General features: G+C 36.4%; 1 protein-coding gene across 8 annotated transcripts; it reads left to right on the forward strand.

Moving 5' to 3' along the window:
• The first annotated feature begins 542 nt into the window (after positions 1-542).
• On the forward strand, positions 543-22438 carry si:ch211-247n2.1 (calcium-activated potassium channel subunit beta-2). 8 transcript variants are annotated; one of them, XM_059538129.1, is made up of 6 exons: positions 544-700; positions 16853-16966; positions 18180-18353; positions 21308-21503; positions 21662-21942; positions 22024-22438. In XM_059538129.1, the coding sequence occupies exons 1-6, from the start codon at positions 687-689 to the stop codon at positions 22106-22108; spliced, it is 864 nt and encodes a 287-aa protein (XP_059394112.1). In that variant the 5' UTR covers positions 544-686; the 3' UTR covers positions 22109-22438. The 8 variants fall into 8 exon arrangements, with proteins under 8 accessions (XP_059394119.1, XP_059394112.1, XP_059394113.1 ...); XM_059538130.1 differs by having other exon boundaries at positions 18183-18353; XM_059538132.1 differs by lacking the exon at positions 544-700 and adding an exon at positions 2759-2822.

Genomic DNA, 22438 nt, shown 5'->3' on the forward strand with positions numbered 1-22438 from the left:
AAATAATCCACAAGTAATCCACATGTATCCAGTCCATCAATTAACATCATGTAAAGCAAAAAGATGTGTTTATATTAAACAACTGATGGATTTTGGTAAGATGCTTCATTTTAAAATGGAAACGCCTTGATGGATTTGTCAATTACAAAAACGCAGCTTTTTACTTCACAAGATGGACTGGAGTCATGTGGATTATTGTGATGTTTTTATCAGCTGTAAAGCAAAATAACCAAACCAGGCCATCTTTTTTAATCTGAACTGCATTTGGATTGTATTTCATTGATTAACTGTAACATTAAATTAATTATTTATTATAAATATTAATTAATATTATAAATATGTCAACTAATTACATAAAGCCCTAGTTTGTAATTACTCCCATTAGTTAGGCCTATGTTCATTCATTCTTGCAAACATGTGACTGTCCTTGAATATGGGTGGAAGAACCCCAAAACACACCTCTCCAGACATCAAGGCCAATTGTAAGGATTGAAGTCCCTGCGCAGACATGTATTTTTGTTGTTGTAGATTATTGTTCAGAAGTGAAGTCTGTGGCAGCTGCTCTCACTCTATCAGAACTGACGGAAGTGTTACATACTTCCTTCAATTCTTTCCTCCTGGGACCAACACAAAGTGCTCCGTCAGAGAACAACACTGCACAGCAAGAAAGATACATAAAAAGACCTATGAGAGAACAGGGGTAAGGTGATTTTCCCATTCAGTTTTTTTCCCACTCTCTCTTTCACTTACTATCTCTCAAATCCTAGGAAATTTACTTTTTTGTACTTATTTTGAGTATCCGAGTTTTCACTTTTTTTAATCTGGTGATGATTAAGGGAGTGGTTTTTCGAATCAATTCAGAGGATATTGCAAGTTTTTTCTATTTAAGTAAATTTTTGCTAAATTGATAAAATAGTGTTACGAGTTAAAGACACAAATACACAAAAGTTCGATTAAACAGATGAAGCTGTTTTAATCACCAGAAATGCTTGAGTGGGTGGGCCTACATAAAACAGGGTTGCCAATGTGTAGTATGTAACTGCATGTCAAAACAGAAAGTACGATTAAAGTATGTTAAATACACAATAAATCTAAAGCACTGATTAACATTAATGTTAATTTCAACATTTACTAATACATTATTAAATGTAAAAGTTTCATCTGTTAACATGCATACCCGAGCTAAAACAAATAACAATGAACAGTTGTATTTTATTAACTAACATTAACACCGATTAATAAATATTGCTCATTATTAATGTTAATGCATTAACTTATGTTAGCTAAAGGAAGTTTAATGTAAAGCAGGGCTTCTCAGATGATCTCATACTCAAGTGTGTCTGTCAGTTCAGTTCAAAGGAAAGTTAACATCGAGGACTGTAGAAATGAGAAGAACAGTATATAGCACATGATTTTCTTTGTGGATCAAACACTGTACCTAATATGCTAATATGATGCTTCAAACATGCTTGGCTCAGTAGTTTCCAATCTATAAATCCATCACCCGCAGGTGGTCTAGGTTCATTTGTAGATGGCCTGGAATCATTGATAAGGCTGTTTGAAATTTGTTTCACTATTTTCAAATTCAACCCCACAAACACGTGCATTTTACAATTATGAAAGTGGGTAGCTTCACTACTATTTCAGCTCATGAGGCCACTTTCAAGGGATTATGAAAGCTGTTTATGACAGTACAGTATGTGCAACTTGAGGTCTCTAACACTAGATGGCTCAAGTTTCACAAAAAAAAAAAACAAATCAGCTTTGGCTCTCAATTTTGGAAAATAAATACTACAAATATATGAAAATGTGTGTATTTTAATTTTCTCCTTTTTGTACCAATTTGTGCATTTTACTTTCTCAAATCACGTCTATAGTTTTATATAGCTATATTAAAAAAAAGAAAATCCCAACATAAAAAAGAATATAACAAAGCACTTTTTAAATTGTATTGTTAATATTTAAGATCACTTTTTAATCATCAGCAACCATAAATAGGATGTAGCAAAGAAAGTGAAACTGCAGATTTGAGATTGACAATTTAGTTGTCAATTTAGTAGTCTGCAGTGTCACATGATTCTACAGAAATCATTCTAATAGGCTGATTTGATGCTCAATAAACATTTCTTATTGTTTATTGTTTTTGTGGAAACCATGATACATTTTTGTCAGGATTCCTGGATGAAAAGAAAGTTTAAAAGAACAATATTTATTTGAAACAGAAAAAATTGTAACATTATACTGATTACTTTTGAACAATTTCATGTATGCCTATTGAATAAAATTCCTCATTCTTTACAAAAAAAAAAAAAAACATCTTTTTGAAAAATCTTTGTAGTGTACTATTGTAATTCACCTGTATTCTTTGATATACCATGTCAATACCCATAGTATTTGAATATGGTAATCATTCAGTGCCATGGTACTAATATATATATATATATATATATATATATATATATATATATATATATATATATATATATATATATAATCAACACAGTACCTTTTTTGCCAGGGTTAGAATCTACTAACAGAAATGATTACTCTCAAGTGCTTCTTTGTCATCGGTGTGTATGTCCACGTGCAGACACTAGTCAACAAATTTTAAGCATGAGAGAGCAAGTGAGTCTATTGTGCCTGTCACTCTTGTTGCACCAGCAGCTATCTGAAACATTTTGAGCACACAGGCTTACACTCAGAGTTAGCAAGTCTCTCTCACTAATAGTGCTCCTTGCAAACAGGCTTAACCAATAGAACATCTGCCTGCTGGGAATTGGATTATCGGCCAGGTAATCCTGAAGGAACAAAGACACCTGAAGGTAGACATGATTTACTGTATGTCTGTCAAATGCGTAACGGGGTTTGATTCATGATACACTAATGCTTTTTATAGAATAAGTTGTTAGTTAGACTTTTAGATGTTTCTTCAACCATCTATAAAATACATTTGCTTTAGTGGGTGACGGTTTGTGTGAGGGCAAATAACTGTGTGCCAGTTACAGAAAAGGGGGAAAAAAAAGATAAAGCGCTTGAGTAAATATCCACAGAAATTGAACTTCTAGCCTTGAGACACTGAGGCGTTATCCTTCATTTCCTGTTAAAGTCACGTCTTGCTTGTTGATTAAGCTTTTTTCAAGTCTTTGCAAACAGATGGGATTGCTTGACTATTACAGCAGACCCTTTAAGCAACAGGGCTGTGTTTAGTTGCTTTTTCCCCTTGATTTAATAAAAGTAGCATCAAGAAGTTCAAAGATACTAGTTTATCATATATTTCGTCACTGTTACGTTGGTATATTTGTGTTTAGATGATCGTTCATTCATCATCCAGCTGTAGCAACAGGGCATGTGTATTCCTGCCCTGACCTCTTGACCTGTATTTGGTAAAGGCCCACCAGCTGACCTTCAGCAAGAGCACGCTTTTAGCTACTATATCAGATCCCGAGCCAGCAGGCAGCAAAGCCACTAGCACCCCATTAGCACCTTGCACACATGGGAGACAGAGGCGCTCGCTCAGGGGTGTGTCACGGCTACATCGTGGTTTCTAACTGGCTGTGAGTCAATGTAACTTTAAAGACAACAGATGCACCATGGGTTTAGATTTGAGGTTGTATGATTAGTTTGCACATGACTCTGGCAAAGTTAAAGGGACTGCTGAATGATATCAATACAGAGATTTCAGTTGTAATTAAATGATAGATACACTGATGGATATAATGTTAGAATAAAATAGAAAGTCACACATTAAAATTCACTCATATTTTAAATTCATTAATAATTACTATTAATTTTATAATCATTTTTTTCCTGGGGGAAATTTAAATGTTGGCAGTGCAACTAAAAATCTGAACTGAATGGCCGACCATGCCGGCAAAAAAAAAACAAAAAAAACATTTAGAGATAGAACAGACTGAAACAGAGATATACAGACAGATAAATAGATTATAGAACATTTGATAGAACAACAGACAGAACAATAGATTCAGACAGACAGAGTGAGAAATTGAAAGACAGAACAACTGACAAACAGACTGATAGAACATCAGACAGCAAGAATGACAAATCAAGTGATAGAAAACAAAACGACAGAGAATGATAAAACGATCAACAGACAGCAAAACTACAGACAGACAGAAAACCTATCAATAGACAACAAAATTACAGACAGATAGATTTAATGTCAGACAGGAAGACAGACAGACTGACAAAACAATCAACAGAACAAAACCACAGTCAGATATAGAGACAGACAGAACAACAAATTATCGACAGACACTTACATTTAGTCATTTTGCAGAAGCTTTTATCCAAAGCGGCTTACAATTGGGGAATACATAAAGTGATTCTTCTTAAAAAGGCAAACAGACAAGTGCTCGCAATACCAAGTTTCAGGCATTGTTCAAATTAGTACAGGCTAGAGAGGGAACAAAATAACAGACACACAGATATAATGTCAGGCAGACAGACAGACAGACCAGATAGACAAACAGACAAAGACAAATAGAATGACAAATCAATCATAGAGAATAAAACGACAGACAGATATATGCACCGACAGAATGATAAAACAGACAGATGAAACTATTGACAGACAACAAGATGACAGACACATATGCCGCGTTTCCACTGCAGGAACTTTACCCAGGAACTAGGGACTTTGGCCTGGTACTCGGTGTGTTTCCACCGCAGGAACCAGGAACTAAATAAAGTTTCAGGTAAAAAAATGCCCCTCAGAAAGTCTCTCCTGGCGAGGTAGTACTTTTTCAAAGTTCCGGAACTTTAGGGGGGGGACTTGGGCGCTAAACATTCTGATTGGTTGAGTTCACGCAGCATTGGTTGTGTTCAACCACCATTTATTCGGATCATTTGCAAAATATTACTGTTATTGTGTCATGAAATGTAATTTTAAAAGTATTTCAGGCGAGAATGTAGTTGTTTAAAACTCAAAGCTGTGGTTTATTGAAAAAGACAGCGCCTATTTAAAAATGTTTTTCGCCGATCTCGGAGCAGAATTACCGGATTTGCGTCATCGCGGACATCACACTCCCGAGTCAAATGCACAAAGTCTGAACTACCGAGGATGCACGTCCAAAATCGCGTACTATAGTATTGAGAAAGGCGGGCAGACCTACGTCACCAGTCTATTTGCCTAATCTTCCCGGTACTTTACACCGTGGTGGAAACGTAGAAAGCAACAGGTCTGGGGGGAAAAAAGTTCCTGGTACAAATGTTCCGGGTAATTTCGGTGGAAACGCGGCCGCAGATAGAATCTCAAATAGTTAATAGACAGAACAAAATTTGAACAAAAGACAGACAGAATGATAGACAGACACAGAATGACAAAACAATCAACAGAAATTAAAACAACAGACAGATATTCAGACAGAATGACAAAACAGTCAATAAATAACAGCAAACAGAAAGAAGGAAAAAACTTTAGGGTGACAACAAAATGACAGACAAACAGAAAGACGGATAAAATGTCCCTCGTTCCTTTGTGGCACATGATCTCATGACAGAAATACAGTGTGCTGCAAATCCCCAATATCATGACCTCACTGTCCTCATCGTAATAAAAAGTCACGCTTTGATCAGCTAAGCAAATTTAAATTAGCAGAGCATTTTATTACAGCCAATGCTTTGTCTGGAAGGGCACAGGCCGCTTTGAAGCGCCAGCTGATGCCAAGCAGCTCTGCTCACAAAACACAGCAGCTCATTCCCACACTTTGTCGCTTTTTGTGGTTTGGGGAATTTTGGGCAATACGTAAACATGGGAACTAGGTTAAACAAGTACAAATAACCCTCAACTTGTTGTCTTCTTTTCTACAGTCACAGCAGGGACAAGAAACTTTGACAAATGACATTGTTTGACCACGCAGCACAGGGCTTTCAACAACACAAGCTCAACTGATATTGTTTTGCTTGAAGCTGGCACTGTTGTTGAGTTTTAAGCCGTGTAATTTTCCATACCCCAGTGCATTTGCAAGCTCAAACGGAGACCCATTGATCAACAGGACGCTATAATTATTTTGACCTTGGGCCAAAATGTTGGAACATAAAAAGCTAAGTGTGTACTCAGTCAAAAATTTCCACCTGACCCAGCGAGGACTTGTCAGTAGAGGTCCTCTAAGTGTTGACACGCTACTCTGCGCAGATATATCGGGAAAAGCATGTATGTAGCTAGATGATTTCAGATTCTGACAGCAGCAGAAAGCCCAGCGTGACACCTGACTTCCCAGAAATCTTCGGGGTTCTTATGAGACAGCAAATGCACAGGCTCATTTATTCATCTTAGGTTACACGATCTGCGGGGGAAAGGCGTTTCTGGGCCCCTAGAGAAACACACTACAAGCTGCACAAAGCAGATGAGCATTCTTTAAAACCTACGTGCTTCTCGCCTGCCATCTTTTGTCCAGACACGAGAAGAATTTTTCAATAGCAGCACGCAGATGGCTACAGGGTTACCTTCAATCGATGCGATGAAGTGACCTTTACTGGGGTTAAAATGGTTTTGAATGAAGAGTGACTGCTAAGACAAACAGGACAGTTACATAACATGATTCAGTCCGGCTTGCTGGTGTGAAACACAATGGCGTGGTGATGTTATGGAGTGTGTGACAATGATCCAGAAGGGGTTATTAGCCTCATATGTGTTTGACTTGTCAGCTATAAGCTCATTGCTGTGTTTACACAAGGTTTTTATTCATTTAGTTATTAGGCAAACATATTGAACTGTGTATTGTCAAGGAATAATGCTGGTAACGTTGCAAAAGGTGTATTATGTAAATCTGCTAAACCACAATTTATCCAGCTATCCTATTCCTATAAAAGTGTCTTTGAATAAGCAGTTTAAATTGTTTTGGAAAAGAGAATTAGACATGGTGTGTAGGTAGTAACTTTTTTTGCGATATATGGTGAATTTTGTATATATTTTTTAGGCAAAGTGATTGGTCTAAAAAAAGCAGCTCGGACATTCTATGAAATGTCTTCTACAGACAGTGTTCTGTGTTCTACAGAAGAAAGAAAGTCATTCAAGTTTGGAACAAAATGAGGGTATAACAGAGTTTTAAATTTGGAGGAGAGTTCTCTCTTTTTCTGTTTTACACTGTCATTTAATAGCTGATTTAAAGCATTGGTCTCGCTAAACCAGCTTTTACACTATAAACACTCTCTAAAGTCCAAACAGGGCCAGAGGACAAACAGGACATCCACTACAGCAGAGAAAAGTAAGGTCCTACATGTACAGAAGTTCTGCACACACAGTGGTGATGCAAGACTTTGAAAAGCTGCAGACGGTTAAAGTCATGATAGTATTTTAGATTTTAGGCTTGATTGTTCAGAAAAGAGCAACTAATGGAGGGAATATGTTTATTGACTGTAGGTAAACTCTAATTGCAGTAATCTGCATGTGTTCTGACATGATTCAAACACATCAGACATGCAAATCTATGATACCTGGTAACTGAAAGGTGCACTCATTCTTTTTACTAATCATTCATATTATTTTTTTTTATAAATGGGACCTTTAAAAGAAAAAAAAACTTTTATTTTACATGGCATACACCACCTTAAAAATACAATCATGTCTGATAGCAAATAGGATATTTTTGCAATGGTACTGTAAAATTTGGATATGAAGAAATTTGGTTTGTCAATTTAACAACACCCCCTATATATATATATATATATATATATATATATATAATATATTTTTTTTTTTCTTTTTTTTTTGAATACGTCTCTTATGCTCACCAAGGCTACATTTATTTGATCAAAAATACAATAGAAACATTATTATGGTGAATTGTTCTAACTTTTATTTACTTACTTTTCTTTTTGTGGAAAAGATGATACATTATTTAACGTAAGTTTTTAAATTGTATGTTATTTAAAATACTTTATTTTTTTTATTGTGTATATATATATATATATATATATATATATATATATATATATATATATATGTATATATATACTCTACAACTGTTATAGAAGTTATAACATTTTACAATAATAGTTATTTTACTGTTTTTTGTTTTTAATTAAATTATCCTTGGTGAATATACTCTTTTCAAAACTTCAAATCTTACCAACCCCAACTTTTGTACAGTAATTATTTATTATTAAACTGATTACTTAATTAGTATATCAATTAATTTTGTTTCATTTTAAATCAATTGACTGTCCTAATAAAAATGTTTGAATACAGTACGTTACAGCAAGCAACCACATCTGAGTGCACTATAATTGAGTGCAAAACCGATATCCTATCATTCCTGGTTGTGTTCAGTTTTAGCAGCATGACTTGTTTCCTGTGCTGGTGTCGTGGGCCCTGCTCTGTGATTTATCCCTGTTGTTTAGGTGTCATTACCTTGCGGCTGCGGCTGTCTCGCTGGGCCTGAGTGAGTGTGATTAACAGACTGCTGACTGGATCTCTGAGCAGCGGCAGAGCTGGAGGAAAACAGCAAGTTTTTACATTCACCAATTAATGGCTGCTGTCGAAAGCACTCCGCTTTCTCACTTGAAACAGTATTGACAGACGGACGGGCTGTGCTCTACCTAAGAGTGGCACGTCAATCTCTCACGGCCAGTCAGTCTGCTTTGTTAAATACTCTGCTGGCGTATGCTTGGCCTCGTGTTATGGCTGATGCTGAATGCAACGGTTCTCATACCTGCCGGGGAAGCCTTTGTGATTTCAGGTATTTCTAAACGCAGTGCAACAGACAAACAGCTTGAAATACAGTCGAAGGATTTATAGTCTTGATGTGGAAAAAGGAAATTAGCTGCCAACTCTTTCAGTGCTGTGCAAATATTTGCAACCTGACCTGAAGCTGGTGTCTTTGGTAGGTGAAATCAAGTATGATGAGTTTTATTTGTCAAGTGAGCAGGGACATCAGAACACAATGTACAACATCAGGAAATATGGGTTTCTGTTGCAATATTGAGCTGAACGGTTTAATAGACCCTCTGATTAATTTTCTAAGAGTGTTTTGATTGTTTCCCAATCAATATACAGTTTTGAAGTTTGAGGTTGGTAATATTTATTTAAATGTTTTTGAAAGATATCTCTTATGCTCACCAAGGCTACATTTGTTTGATCACAAATACAGTAAAAACATTTATATTGTGAATTTCTATAATAGTTGTGCCACTTAATATTTTTGTGGAAACCATGATAAGTTTTTATTGGATTTTATTTAAAAAATACAGTAAAAACTAATATTACGAGATATTGGAACAATTTAAAAGATTTTCTATTCAAATATGTTTTACAATGTAATTTATTCCTGTGATGCAAAGCTGAATTTTTAGCAACCATTACTCCATTCTTCATTGTCACTTAATCCTTTATTTGTTGCTCAAGAAACATTTCTAATAAAAAATAAAAATAAAAATAATAATCTTACTGACCCATGGGCATGTTTAATAATTACACTTATCACCGTTTTCATCTAAATTCTGCTCTTCTTGAATCAGGATCCTAAAATAGCATCCAGCTGGTGTCACACTTGAAATACCAAATTCCTAAAGTGAGTAAGGCAGTTCCTTGGATGTGTTTACTGGGGTAATAAATGTTATCAACTAGACGCCATCTTTTCAACACACAGCTCTGCAAATGACCCGTTTGCCCTGTCGTGACACAACAGTGACGCCAAGCAAAGACACTTTTCAACCGAAATTTACAACCCAGCCCAGTTCAGCAGCACTTGCTCATCAAACACACCCACCGGCACAGGATTCCAGACCTCCTGGTTCTTCCTACAAATACTTTTAAAGCTAATCGTGGCGGCGATGGCTGTAAATTTCACATTGTACAATGTGAAGCATGTGTCTGTATTGCTGTGGTGATGTCAGACTGCATCTGCTGTGGAGCCTTGAAAGAGACGCTGACCTTCCAACACCAAAGTCTTCAGGATACACAAAGCCCCTCAGACCGATACCATCTGCGTCACAGGAGACACTTCTGAACACAGGAGTATCCTCAGCTGCTCAGACTAATACACCTGATACTAAAGAGTGCATTGATTTGTTTCCTATCAATCAGTTTGTTCATTCATTCATTCATTCATTCATTCATATTGCGTTTTATAACTGAGATGTTATTATAGTTTTTATTCATATTTAACTTGTTTTATTTTCATATATTCTACTTTCATTTTTTTTGTTTAAAGTGCCCCTATTATGGGTAACGAAAGGTTCATATTTTAGTTTTGGGAGTCCCCATCAACACAAGGTCAAAAAACACTTTCATTGTCTTATGCATTTTTTTTTACGTTATTAGCTTAAAGACTCCTTAACAATTCTCTCAATTATTCATTTTTCCAAACCCCTCCTTTGCGTGACGCTAATCTGTTGTGATTGGTCCATTGGATCATGTCTGTGATGCCTGATAAAGCAGTGTTTGTGAGCGCAGTGCAGCGTTACCGGGGAAACTGTTATTTTACTCTTCAAAAGAGGCATCTAGTTGGAAAGAATGAATTAGCATTTTCATTCAGACCAATGAGAAAAGATCAACAAGTGGGCGGGCAATAAGCTAATGTTTCATGTTGATGTCAACATGAAACGGCATGGGATTCGTTTTAAAAATGACTCGTTTCAATGATTCAGAGTCGACTCTTTCTTTTGAGAGGGAATAACTTTATACATGGTGCACTTTCAGATTTAAAACTTTTGCAGGATGTTTTTTTAATTCAATTAAAGCTGTGTTACACACTGCATGAAAGGTAATTTATACAAATCCATAATGGGGAGCTTTAAGGTGCTAGTAATTTTGTTGTGTTATTGTCTTAGTGTGTGTGTGCTTTTGGTCATTAATAGTATTATTTTAATATTTATATACTTTTGATTTATTTTTTATTTCAGTTTTACTTATTTACATCAAGTTAAACTAAATAAAACTGATGCCTCGGCAAGAAACATACATAAAAGTATACGTTTTTATGTTTCATTTCAGTTAAAGTTTTATGATTTTAGTTTTTGTTAACTATAATAACCTTAATGTCAATGGAGAAATGTGGTACCGTGAAAGCCTTTCATTAATTTATCATGTACTGTTGTTTGTCATTTGGGCATTTAATAACTAAGTGGCACATGCTTTGCTATAAAAATTGCATGCTGTTTTTTCATACAGTAAATTTGGTAATTCCAATAAAAAGGTTACGGAGAAATTATTTGTCAGCCATATTGATTTTTGTATTTTGCGATTTGTTGCCATTGAAAATAAATATTTGTATTTTTTTTATTTTTATAAATTAAGGAATTCTTTTTTTTAAGTTTATAAAAAAAATGTTCAGAATTAAATAAATGAAATAATAAAATAAAATAAAATAATAATAATAATTAAAAATTATTATACCTTAATGTAGTAGTAGTAGTAGTAAGTCAGAATATCATTCTTAAGAGTTGTTCTATGCAGTGTATTACGTTGTCCTTCCAACTGGCTGCTAATAGATTTATTTACTCGCTAAACCCATTTTAACTCTCATTTGGCATTGTTGGGTGTTAATTTTGGATTCTTAATACAGCTATCAATTACACAGCGAAGACATCCAAATCATATTGGCTGTCTCCAAGACAATCAACCCGAACATCTAGAGCATCAATTTCTGGAAACATTTATTGGTCTCAAAGCTCTGGGATGTTATTTTCTCTGATGATCTATGATGAGTGTTGAATGTACAATTAAAACTACAACCACCATGGCTGTTATCCAATACAATGATGTGATGTGTCATGCCAGAAGATCCAATACTAATTTCCGAGAAAGCCACTCTCCAAATAAACCTAATTTACTTCTGAACAGTTTTATTGACCCCATATAAAACATATTTATATCCCTGGTAGTTCTTAATGTAAATGGTGAGGGAATTTCCTCAGGAGCAGTTTATATGTAGTAAATAATTCATTCAGCTTTATAAATAGACTTGGGTAGTTTGGATAGTCATGAAGTCTAGGTTTCTTATCGCAGCTTTTTGGATTCAGTTCACATATTTATTTCATAAATGTATACAGTTTAAGGAATAACCATATGTTTTTTTGGTTTATTATTATTATTAGGATTATTTAGTTGGCTTCATAAATCACTCTTATTGCTATGTGTGAATTTCTCTCCAGTTCATCTGCACGCATTTGTATCTGCTGTGCAAAATAAGGCATATTTATATTCCATATGCATGTGTTTAGATAATGTTCGAATTCTGGCCAGCAGCACTGAAAGATTCCAAAATAAAAATCTCATTAGAGTAATAGACCTGAAAATGCTCCATTAAAAGGTAATTATGTTTGCTTGATGAGAGCAGTAAATTAGCAGAAAAAAAAAAAGATGTCATGATCTGAAACAATAACCGAATAGTGTACAGTTTTTAGCATGAAAAATGATCTATCCAACCCTGTAAATGGCCATTGATTCACCAGTTTTTGCCATCTTTGGGTGACAATTCCAAATCGAGTGATCAGTACCTTGACATAGAGTTAATGTACAATTTGCTTATCAACAAGAACAACACTGCAATAAAATTACAGTAACTTTAATAATAATGACAGCACTAGTTGCGTTCATATGAAACAAGAAACAGTGATATGGCAGTTTGATACAAAATTAGCACGCTAATTTCAGCTTCCTGCATTGACGAACTGTTAAACAATGGCAAAAATTTGAAAATACTTGACCTCTGAATGCCAAATCAAAGTCACATATTCTAGAGAGGCGTGAAATAGGAATACATGTGATCTTGTCACATATTATTTCATACCATGCTATCCAGGTGAAAATACCCAATATTAGTTTGAGTTATTATTGTCTTTCTGGTCCTAAGAGTTAACAACTGATTGCATATCTACGGTATCTATATGTGCTCGGTGACTGACACATTGTTTCAGTCAGCTCTGAACATTTCATTTAGCTCTTCTTTAACCTGTCCTTTGGAGTGTACTTCTGTTTTTGTCATTAGAGCATTAATTTCATGCAACATTAGGTGTGTAATTATGTGTTAAATAACAAGGGTGAACAGAGATCATATTGCTAATGAATGCGACATTGTTAATGAGACACAATGAAATCAAAGGCAGTTACATGCGTTTAACTGGGACGTCCTATACCCCGAGTCCACAAACATCTTAAAAAAAGATTGAGAAATGTGTTTTGAGTAAGGTGCATAATGCGACTTATTAATTTAGATGTAAACATCGATGAAAATGTTTGCTATAAATAGAGGAAAGCAATTGAATGCAGTGGACTAAACTCTGGTTGTAGTTCTCAGGTGGTTTTGCACTGAGACACCTGGGCTTTATCCAGACAGTTGTGATGTGAAAGAGCAATAATTATTTATCATTTTCATGTGTCAGGCCTCCAGAAGGCAACATTAGCATGTAATTTAGCTGAAGAGAGAGGAGCAGTCCAGCCTGGAAAAACACATTCTCATGTTGTCTAACATACTAAATGGCTTGAAAAAGCATAACTAAAACAGAATTTATACAAAATTATGAATAGATCATTATCTCCTGACATGTCCTACAGCTTTTTAGACAGCATTGAGGAAGCAAAAGGCTGGCTCCAAAAGGGAGAAAAGGGAGTCCCATTGAATCCCCATGTTAAAATGCCCAACTTTACAGCAGAAAAAAACATTTAGAGCCTGGTAAAATTAATGATTTTGGTCTATATTAAATGAAATGAAATTAATGCATTTAGCAGACGCTTTTATCCAAAGCGACTTACAGTGCATTCAGGCTATCAATTTTTATCTATCATGTGTTCCCGGGGAATTGAAGCCTGAACCTTGCACTTGATAGCACAATGCTCTACCAATTGAGCTACAGGAACACTAATATATAGCAAATTTTGCCTTTCATGACAACTGTGGGAGGGGGATAAATTTTTTTTTTTTTTTTTTTACAACTCATCCGTTTAAATTATATTAAACCTTAAAGTACTGCATAATTAAGGGCGTGGTCAATTGAGTGACAGGTGGATTGCCACTGCTGACACTGCCGTCGAGCTAGGTGGGCGTGGTTTCAGCAACTGGAGCCGCCCTTTTTGCCCTTTTTCGATGATCCGGGAGTGAAGCATAGTGAGACGCTGCCACGATGGCGCCTGCAGGCTCCGCCCACTTTGAGCTTTAAAAACACTCTTCAGAAAAATAGATTTGATGTCACGGACACTATGTCCATGTTTTTATACAGTCTATGGACTGAACACACAAAACACATCTAAAAAATGAAAAAAAAAAAAAGAGCTTTTCAATTGACTATACAAATAGATTTGACAAGAAATCTGAGGCATATTTTTGCAGACTGCTGAAATTACAGAAAAGAGAAGGAAATGAATCACTGCAATTCACAGAAACAATTGGACTCCAGGCAGCGGAACACAGATTTGCAGTTATCATTTCATATTAATGTGTTGAATTTTACAGTAAAATCATACCCTATATATTGTATTGTTATTATTGTAACTCATCAATTAAATATTTACCATCTTATATTCTGCATAATTGGATATTTTTAAATAAACACTACAAAAAACTATGTAAGTTTTGGGGCTGGATGATATGATGATATATATAACATTGATATAAGTTTCAGACCAACCTATTTAGTTTTTACAAAATGCGTTCACAGGCAATTTTTTATTTTATTTATTTCCCCAGCGTCAAAATCAGGCACATGTAAAAATATGATTCCTGGCTGCACATCGATATCCATGGACCACTAGATATTTGCTAAGATGTAAGGAACATTATATCACGTCCATTAACCTTCAGTTTAAACTGACTGTCATCTGTTTTAATTTTTTAAGGTAAGTGGTTGCAATAAATTTATTTTAGCTACATTTAAATAAACAAATTTAGTTGACTAAATTTAAAAAAAAAAAAAAATTATGTAGCTAAAATAAATTGTTTGCAACCACTTACCTTAAAAAAAAGTAGTATAATTTTTTTTCAGTGTATAAAAATGTGCGCAGGGTTCAACTGTGCTGTTGTTGGTTGCCACAGTAACGGCAATACACTAAAGGAATTCCTTTAAAGTACTTTGTTTTGCGTACCAGAAAGTTTATCCATGTCCAGGGCTGTATGCATGACATATCAGGTTGTGACTATATATTATGTTACAAAAAAAATCTAAAATGCAGCATAAGGACTTCAGGAAATCAGTGAATCAATTTCTGAACAAACTGGAAGTAGCTATTGGAACTTTTGGACTTTAAAAAAAAATGGCTCAACTATTGTTGCACTACTAGGAGGGGGAAGAAAACAGTTTTTTATGATTTTATTCCAACCAAGCTAATGTGGAGTATCAACAATGGCTCATAAATCACTGCAGTGACAATATGGGTTTAGTAAATCCCATCATGCGCAGCCACATTGGATGAACGTTCCAGCTGTTTTGGGTGAACGCCAGATGTCTGTGTTTTTTTGCGACAAAAAAGGCCCCTGTAAGGCGTTACTTACCCAGCTAAGGTGACCAGAAGGGCAAATACCAACAACTGTCAAGGCCATACCAAGCTTTTTAAAGACAGCCATTCTATATTAAAAACACTGCCTGTGGTTCTCGGTGCCACGTTGCCCTAGCATTTTTGGCAGCTGTTTTTTTAGGTGCAGTGTGGACAATGGGTTTCCTTGGGTCAGTGCTTCCTGTCTGCTTCTAACTCTTATCTAATTCATCGCCCTGTGTTCCGGCCCACTCAGCATGGGCAAGAGAGTCAGCACGCACAAATATGATATGTGGCATATTCCCATCGTTGACGTTTACAGCTCTCCACTGCAGGGCAAAGATTTGCTCACTTGCTTTTCAGACATACATTTTAGATAAAATGTTGCTCTGTACCTTTGTGGGCAGGTCAGCCAGAAACTGGAAATTGCTCAGTAAGTCAAGTTGGTACATCGGTATATGTATTTTGAAAGATTTTCTGAAGTACCTGGTAAATACATTGATATAAGATTTAGTAATGGTTAGCATGACCATTACAAACAACAATAAATCATATACCAATGAATTAGGCTAGTAGTTTTATAGTTTTAAGGGTGAAACACAAGCCACCAAAATCTGTTGTTGATGCAGCAATATATAACACTGTCCCACTAAGTGCTTGATCATAATTTGAGTTTTTCAAATGACACAAGCTCAGCTCATCACATCAGATTTACATTTAAACGCATGATAGACTCTGTGAGAAGAACAGGCTTGGTGATGAGTCTGGACAGCATCTGAGGGCAGGAGTGTGCAGTCAGTCATTCGCAAGCGCGTGGCCCTAAACACCTGTGTCACCTTGATGCTACAGGACTCTCCATCAACACCAATCAGCAACAGGGTGCATGAGGAGGAGGAGGAGGAGGCTTTGAGCGGCACTCCCTCTCTCTTTCCTCTCTCACTCTCTCCATCGGGGCTGGAGGAAGGGATCAATGACGTGAATGGTCCTCCTCTCCTTGCTCACTACTCTAATTATTATTTTCAACCCTGCCACTTGCCAGCCCATGAATAGTCAATACCAAACCAACAGGCAGGAAATGAAGGAGCAGATGCTTAGTTCAGTGCCTGGAGTGAGATTTATTTATCGAGAACTGGTTCCAACCACATGAGACGGACTTTGTCCGCTGCTGAGGATTATGGAAACTTTCTTTTTCTCTGTTTGAAGACTGATGGATTCTCTTTTTGGACTTTCTATGTTTTGTCCACAATGATGAAGTTACTGGTTTAAAATTGTGGTTGTAACATTTCACCTTTTTTTGAAGACTGTTAGTTTCAGGGGATATATAAAAAAAAAACCACATTCATCTTTTCGCACTGGGAGCAGTTTGCAAACGAACCTGTGTGGAGGGAAGCACATGGTAAACTAAGTGTGTTTTTTTCTCGTCAGGTCATCCCAGCAGTCTTATTTGAGTGCTTCAGAGAGAGCTGCACACACTGGAATAGCTAGAATGTTTCTGTGGGCTGGAAGCAAAGGAGCTCAAGGATCAGGAAGTGAGAGAAGGTAAACTACAATGACTCAACTAACTAACTAACTAACTAACTGACTGAACCACCCGTGTAGCACTAAGCTAAACTATCATTTTCTAGGATCTCTGTAAGGAGGTTGCATGTTTGATTTCATGTTGATTTTAAGTACAGAGGGATAATATGGTAATAAACATAATAGTAAAAAATAGGGTTACACTTTATTTTAAGATGTCCTTGTTACAGTGTAATTATACATTTAAGTACCGAGTAATTCAACTACATGTACTTACTAGTATATGGTTAGGGTTAGGATTTGGCTTAAGGTTAATTGCATGTAATTTTGCATAATTTCTTGTTGTTATTATTATAATAGTAAGTGCATGTAACATGATGTTCTAAATAAATCTGTCTAAATAAATTAAAAATATCACAACAAAACCAAAATCATTTGTTTAAAAGGGAAACTTTTACAGATAAATGATACTCACTTTGAGATTTAACAGTGATATTAAATTAGGAGTGCATTTAAAAATAAGATTTAACTAAATATAGAATGGCTCAGAAGTAAGGAAATTAACAAAAAGTGACATTGCATTTACAACTCTTTTTTTTTTTTAAATTCAAAATGAAAACTTGAATCAGCCAACATCTGCATCCCTATAAAACATGCAGCTTCTTCTTAATAAAAATTACTCTCATCATTCTAGAACTGATGCATCAGAGATTATTTAATGAACGGAAATTCAGTAACTATTATTAGCAGTTTTAAGTATAACTGCTGTTTTACACTGATTTTACAGTATCAGAGAATGTAATTTTAATGTTGAAACTAATCTTGGATTCTGACGTAAACTAAACACAGGAAGTGGCTTGTAAGTTTGTAATGCTTTTGACCACTTTACTCTCAGTAATTATCAAAAGGTCACTGATAAAGAGGTTAGACAGCTTGCCTTCACACCCATGCATAATCTTCAAAAGCAATATGACCTGCTGTCAAAACATGATTAAAGAATCATGAGTTAAATATTTGGAAAGGAACTAACTATGCATATATAACAGTAGCAGCTATCTGTGTGTCATTGGAGTTCTGAACTAAACCTAAATCTTTGCCTCATACTTTTTTTTTTTTAAACGAGATAAGGACTAATAAAATGAATTTTGTTATATTAGGTTTGGCAAACACCATGCCTTCATTAATCTACCCCCCCCCCCCCTTTTTGTGTGTTTTGTGACTTATGTAACTCAAGCAGGACCTTTTATCAGAAGATTCGTGAGTATGATATTTTGGAGAAGAGGAGGACAGTCACAGCGCTGAAGGCTGGAGAGGACAGAGCCATTCTCTTAGGCCTCAGCATGATCCTTTTCTCTGCCATGATGTACTTTGTGTTAGGCATCACAATGGTGCGCTCTTACTCAGACAGGTAAAGATGCCCAGAAACCTTCTGAACAGTACTGCACAAAAATACACTGAAACCACAGAATTAAAGGGACATTCAGTAATTTCTACCCATTCAAATGCTGAATTGAATAGTAAGACAAACACAAAGAGGAGAAAATACTGTAGCAGGCAGAGCAAGCCCACTGTTCACGATGCACAAAATATCAGCCAATACTAAATTGTGGGTAGGAGTTTATATGAGGGGAAATGACTGTCTACAGAAAAGTTTAGATGGTATTTTTTTCCACCTCCCCTTCATATTAATGTAGTGTTTAAAAGTGCAGTACTGCTTTGTTTACAGCGGTAACAAATAAAATGCTATAGAGAGTGTCAGAGAGCCACAATCAGTCCATCTGCGGTTTTTGTTTCATGTAGATATATTTTATGTAGCATAAATTCACAAAGCTTAAGTCAGAGCATTCTGACATAATTCATTCCAAAACTACTCATGCTAACATGTAACATGTTTCATGCATTCTGATTAATACAAAGGCACACTCAGCGAAAACCATGGTAAACCAAGAAACTGCATGAACTGTAAAAAAACAACCCATACAAATAAAAAAAATTTGATTTGGATTTCTTTGGTCTAACCATCCAGAACTACAGAGTACCTCTAAGTAACCTCTAAATTGAAGAAACAAATGTATATACTAATGTATTCATATTTAATTTTCACCACAGATGTTAGCAATTTCTGCTATAGATCCTTTTCACATTTCTAAGTTAAGAAAGCAGATGTAAACTAAACTTCTATAGAGCGACTTTATTTTTGCCTTATAATTAGCTCAAACCGCAAAAAAAGTAAAAAATTAAACTCTAACTCATACTCTAACTCTAACTTTAACTCTAATTAAACTCTAACTCTAAATTTAAAAATATGAAAAACATGGAAATAATTTCTACATTTCAGATAAACAGAAAGACAGAAAGAAATAAAGAAAGAAAGAAAGAAAGAAAGAAAGAAAGAAAGAAAGAAAGAAAGAAAGGCAGGCAGACAGGCAGACAGACAGACATTCATATTGTTCTCCTTATTTACTTATGAAATGGCCCTAAACATGATCAATCAGTGTAAAAAATATTGTCCACAATGTACCAAACATTTGCCTGATTTCATTCTTTTTGACCATAACGCACAGATTAGCGAACATTACATATAGAAGTCGACTTGAGTTCTGTGGAGCTCTTCCAAATACCACTGACCCACCACAGATTGCACACAGATAAGAGCTGGCATACACTGTAGTCAAAGGCAATTAAAGAGGCAGCTGAGCCTTTGGAATAGCCAAAGAACACAAGGTCTGTTATTCATAGAGTAGGAGACAAGAGGCCTGCAGACAAACATTAACATGTAATCAGTCACCACAACAGAGGGCCAAATCACTATACGGAGGTTGACCCTGATGTACAAATATTGTACTTAGTGTGTCAAGACGACTAAAAATAAAAGCAGCTTTGATTATATAATTTGTTGCAAGTTGCAACGGGATGGCTATAATGGAGTGTTATGTCTAGAAGAATATTAGAAAAATATTTAAGACTTTAATTTGTGGTCAATTTTGTAGGCTTGCCTCTCTGCAGTTATGGAGTTTATCCATTATCTCAGCAAATTACCTGTTTATAACTAAGAAAAATGTGCATAAGCACTCAATACACGACTGAGGTGAGATCCTTGAGCAAGGCACCGAACCCCCAACTGCTGTCGGGGTGCCGCAGCATTGGCTGTCCACTTCTCCGGGTGTGTGTGTGTCTCACTACTCACTGCTGTGTGTGTGCACACTTGGATGGGTAAAATGCAGAGCACAAATTCAGAGTATGGGCCACCATACTTGGTCAAGTCACCTCCTCCTTTCCTTAGGAAATGCTTATAGAAACAACGACCAAAGGTTAAATATAGCTCTTGAGTGTTAAGAGCTCAAAGTTGAGGTGAAATTTCTTGAAGAGTATGAAGTTCAAGCTCACCTACTGTCAAAGGGAAAATAAGTCTTTGGGTGGAAAGGGGCAAATTCATTGAGGATGCCAGCACCAAATTAGGATTTCCGTACATTACAGAGTTTGGTGTCACTGCATTGCACACATACAAACAACCTTAAGCAAGGTGGAAAATTAAGCCAAGGTCAGGCACTAATAATCTGCAAAATATTAAATTACAGTGGTAGAAAAATACATATTAAAATTTACTTCTGTAAAAAAGACTTGATTTAATTTCTTAAGAACTGATTGAGATAATGAAAAGTGGTTTTTTTGTGACATAAGCTAGAGGGGAGAGGTATAAATAGTGAGAAGAACTGACGATGTCAGTGAAAAAGGAAAGTATTTAGATGTGGAGTAAGTTTCATAAAATATGATTATTATTAATGCATTGTTTCTTGGATTAATGTGAATTAAAAAGTAAATATTGCCAACTTTGAGTTTATGCTAATTTTACCTCCAATATGCCCTTCAACAGCATACAAGAAGAACTCGTTAGCAAGTAATTTGACTTCTCCACAGGTTAAGGTTCACATTAAGTCAGGTGTGCTCAGTCCTGCTTCTCTAGATCTCAGCTTAACTCAAACACACCTGAACCTAAACAGAATGGAGCCATGTCACCCTGCAGCCCAAGACTGGTTGCCCACTGAAGCTAAGCAGGGCTGAGCCTGGTCAGTATCTGGATGGGAGACCTCCTGGAAAAACTACGTTGCTCCCCCCCCACCCATGATTGTAAAGCGCTTTGGGTGTACAGCAATACACAATAAAGTGCTGTATAAATGCATCAATCATTTATTCCAATTAATATTAAGGGACTTGAAAATGTAAAACTGTAGGAAGCTTTCCAGCAGCATGTCAACCACCAGCTATCTCGCTTCATCTTGTATGATAAATGCATTTAACACCATAAATATAAATTATTTCTTAACTTTTTTCAACTTCTCTCCCCATTTTTTTTTCTCTCAGCGTGTGGACAGAGGAGTCCAACTGTACAGTGCTAAACTCTAGCATAGTTGCTGAGATTAACTGCAGCTACAGTTGCGGATCAGAATGCAGGAAGAGCTCCAGGTTTCCCTGCCTTCAAGTATACGTCAGTCTGAACTTTACTGGCAAAGTTCTGCGGCTGTCATACAATGAGGAGGCCCATGAGGCCCACCCTGAGGTACACCACACCTAACCATATGCATTAACTATAGGGATATATCACATTACCAGTAAATAGTGATGCATGGGCAGTTCTTCTGTGACACCAAGCACACACATAAATGGCCATGATGCAGTGCAGTACTGAAGTAAATGCACTTCCTTCTTTTCCTGCAGTGTTTTTACATCCCAAAGTGCCGCAAGGATCACACGCTGATGCACAGCATTGTGATGAACATCTCAGAGCGACTGAAGACGCACCAGCAGGTTCTGTGCTACTACGACCCCTCGGAGCAGCAGGACAGCGTCCTCCTGACACGTCTCTATGGCCGCGGGGCCATCATTAGCTCACTCCTCTGGCCCACGTGCACACTGGTGGGGGGCACGCTCATCATCGCCATGGTGAAGCTCACTCAGTACCTGTCTTTCCTGTGCGAGCAGATCAGCCGAATTAAAAGGTGAGACTGGTGGTGTGCAGATACCTCCAACCAGAGAGACAGATGCTTTTGAGCAAGATCTAATCGCTGTGTTCCTTGCAGGATGGGGCTCTATTCCTTAACAGGTGTTTCTCACACCAGGGTCTGTACTCGGAAGTTTAACGGCAGCATCCAGGATGGGGTTTGAATGGAAGTTTTTTCTACTCCGTATATAGCGACAAAGTGTTTCCGCTCTCCTCTGACACTCCATCAGCCTTGTTAATTTGCCAGGTCGTGTTGACAAGACTGAAGTAATGTTGTGCACCATTGACTCAATAGAGTTTCTAGTGGTTGTAGTTGGAACTATAAGACTGGGTCAAGTCCAATCCTGAAACTCAAGGTTCAAAATATGTGGACATGTTGTGGGGTGTCAATTACACTTTCTGACCAGCAGATAAGAGACTCCATTCCAAGAAGCTGCCACTGTGTAGCAATATGTCTTGACCAGATGACCGTTATGTAAGAACAGAAATTAAAA

Source organism: Carassius carassius, chromosome 44, assembly GCF_963082965.1.
Source record: "Carassius carassius chromosome 44, fCarCar2.1, whole genome shotgun sequence".
NCBI lineage: Eukaryota > Metazoa > Chordata > Actinopteri > Cypriniformes > Cyprinidae > Carassius > Carassius carassius.

Excerpts from the sequence above, each read along its gene's own strand:
- si:ch211-247n2.1 (XM_059538129.1), top strand. Across the intron at positions 16,967-18,179 it reads GGATCAGGAAGTGAGAGAAG|CAGGACCTTTTATCAGAAGA; the intron begins GTAAACTACAAT and ends ATGTAACTCAAG. Across the intron at positions 18,354-21,307 it reads GTGCGCTCTTACTCAGACAG|CGTGTGGACAGAGGAGTCCA; the intron begins GTAAAGATGCCC and ends TTTTTCTCTCAG.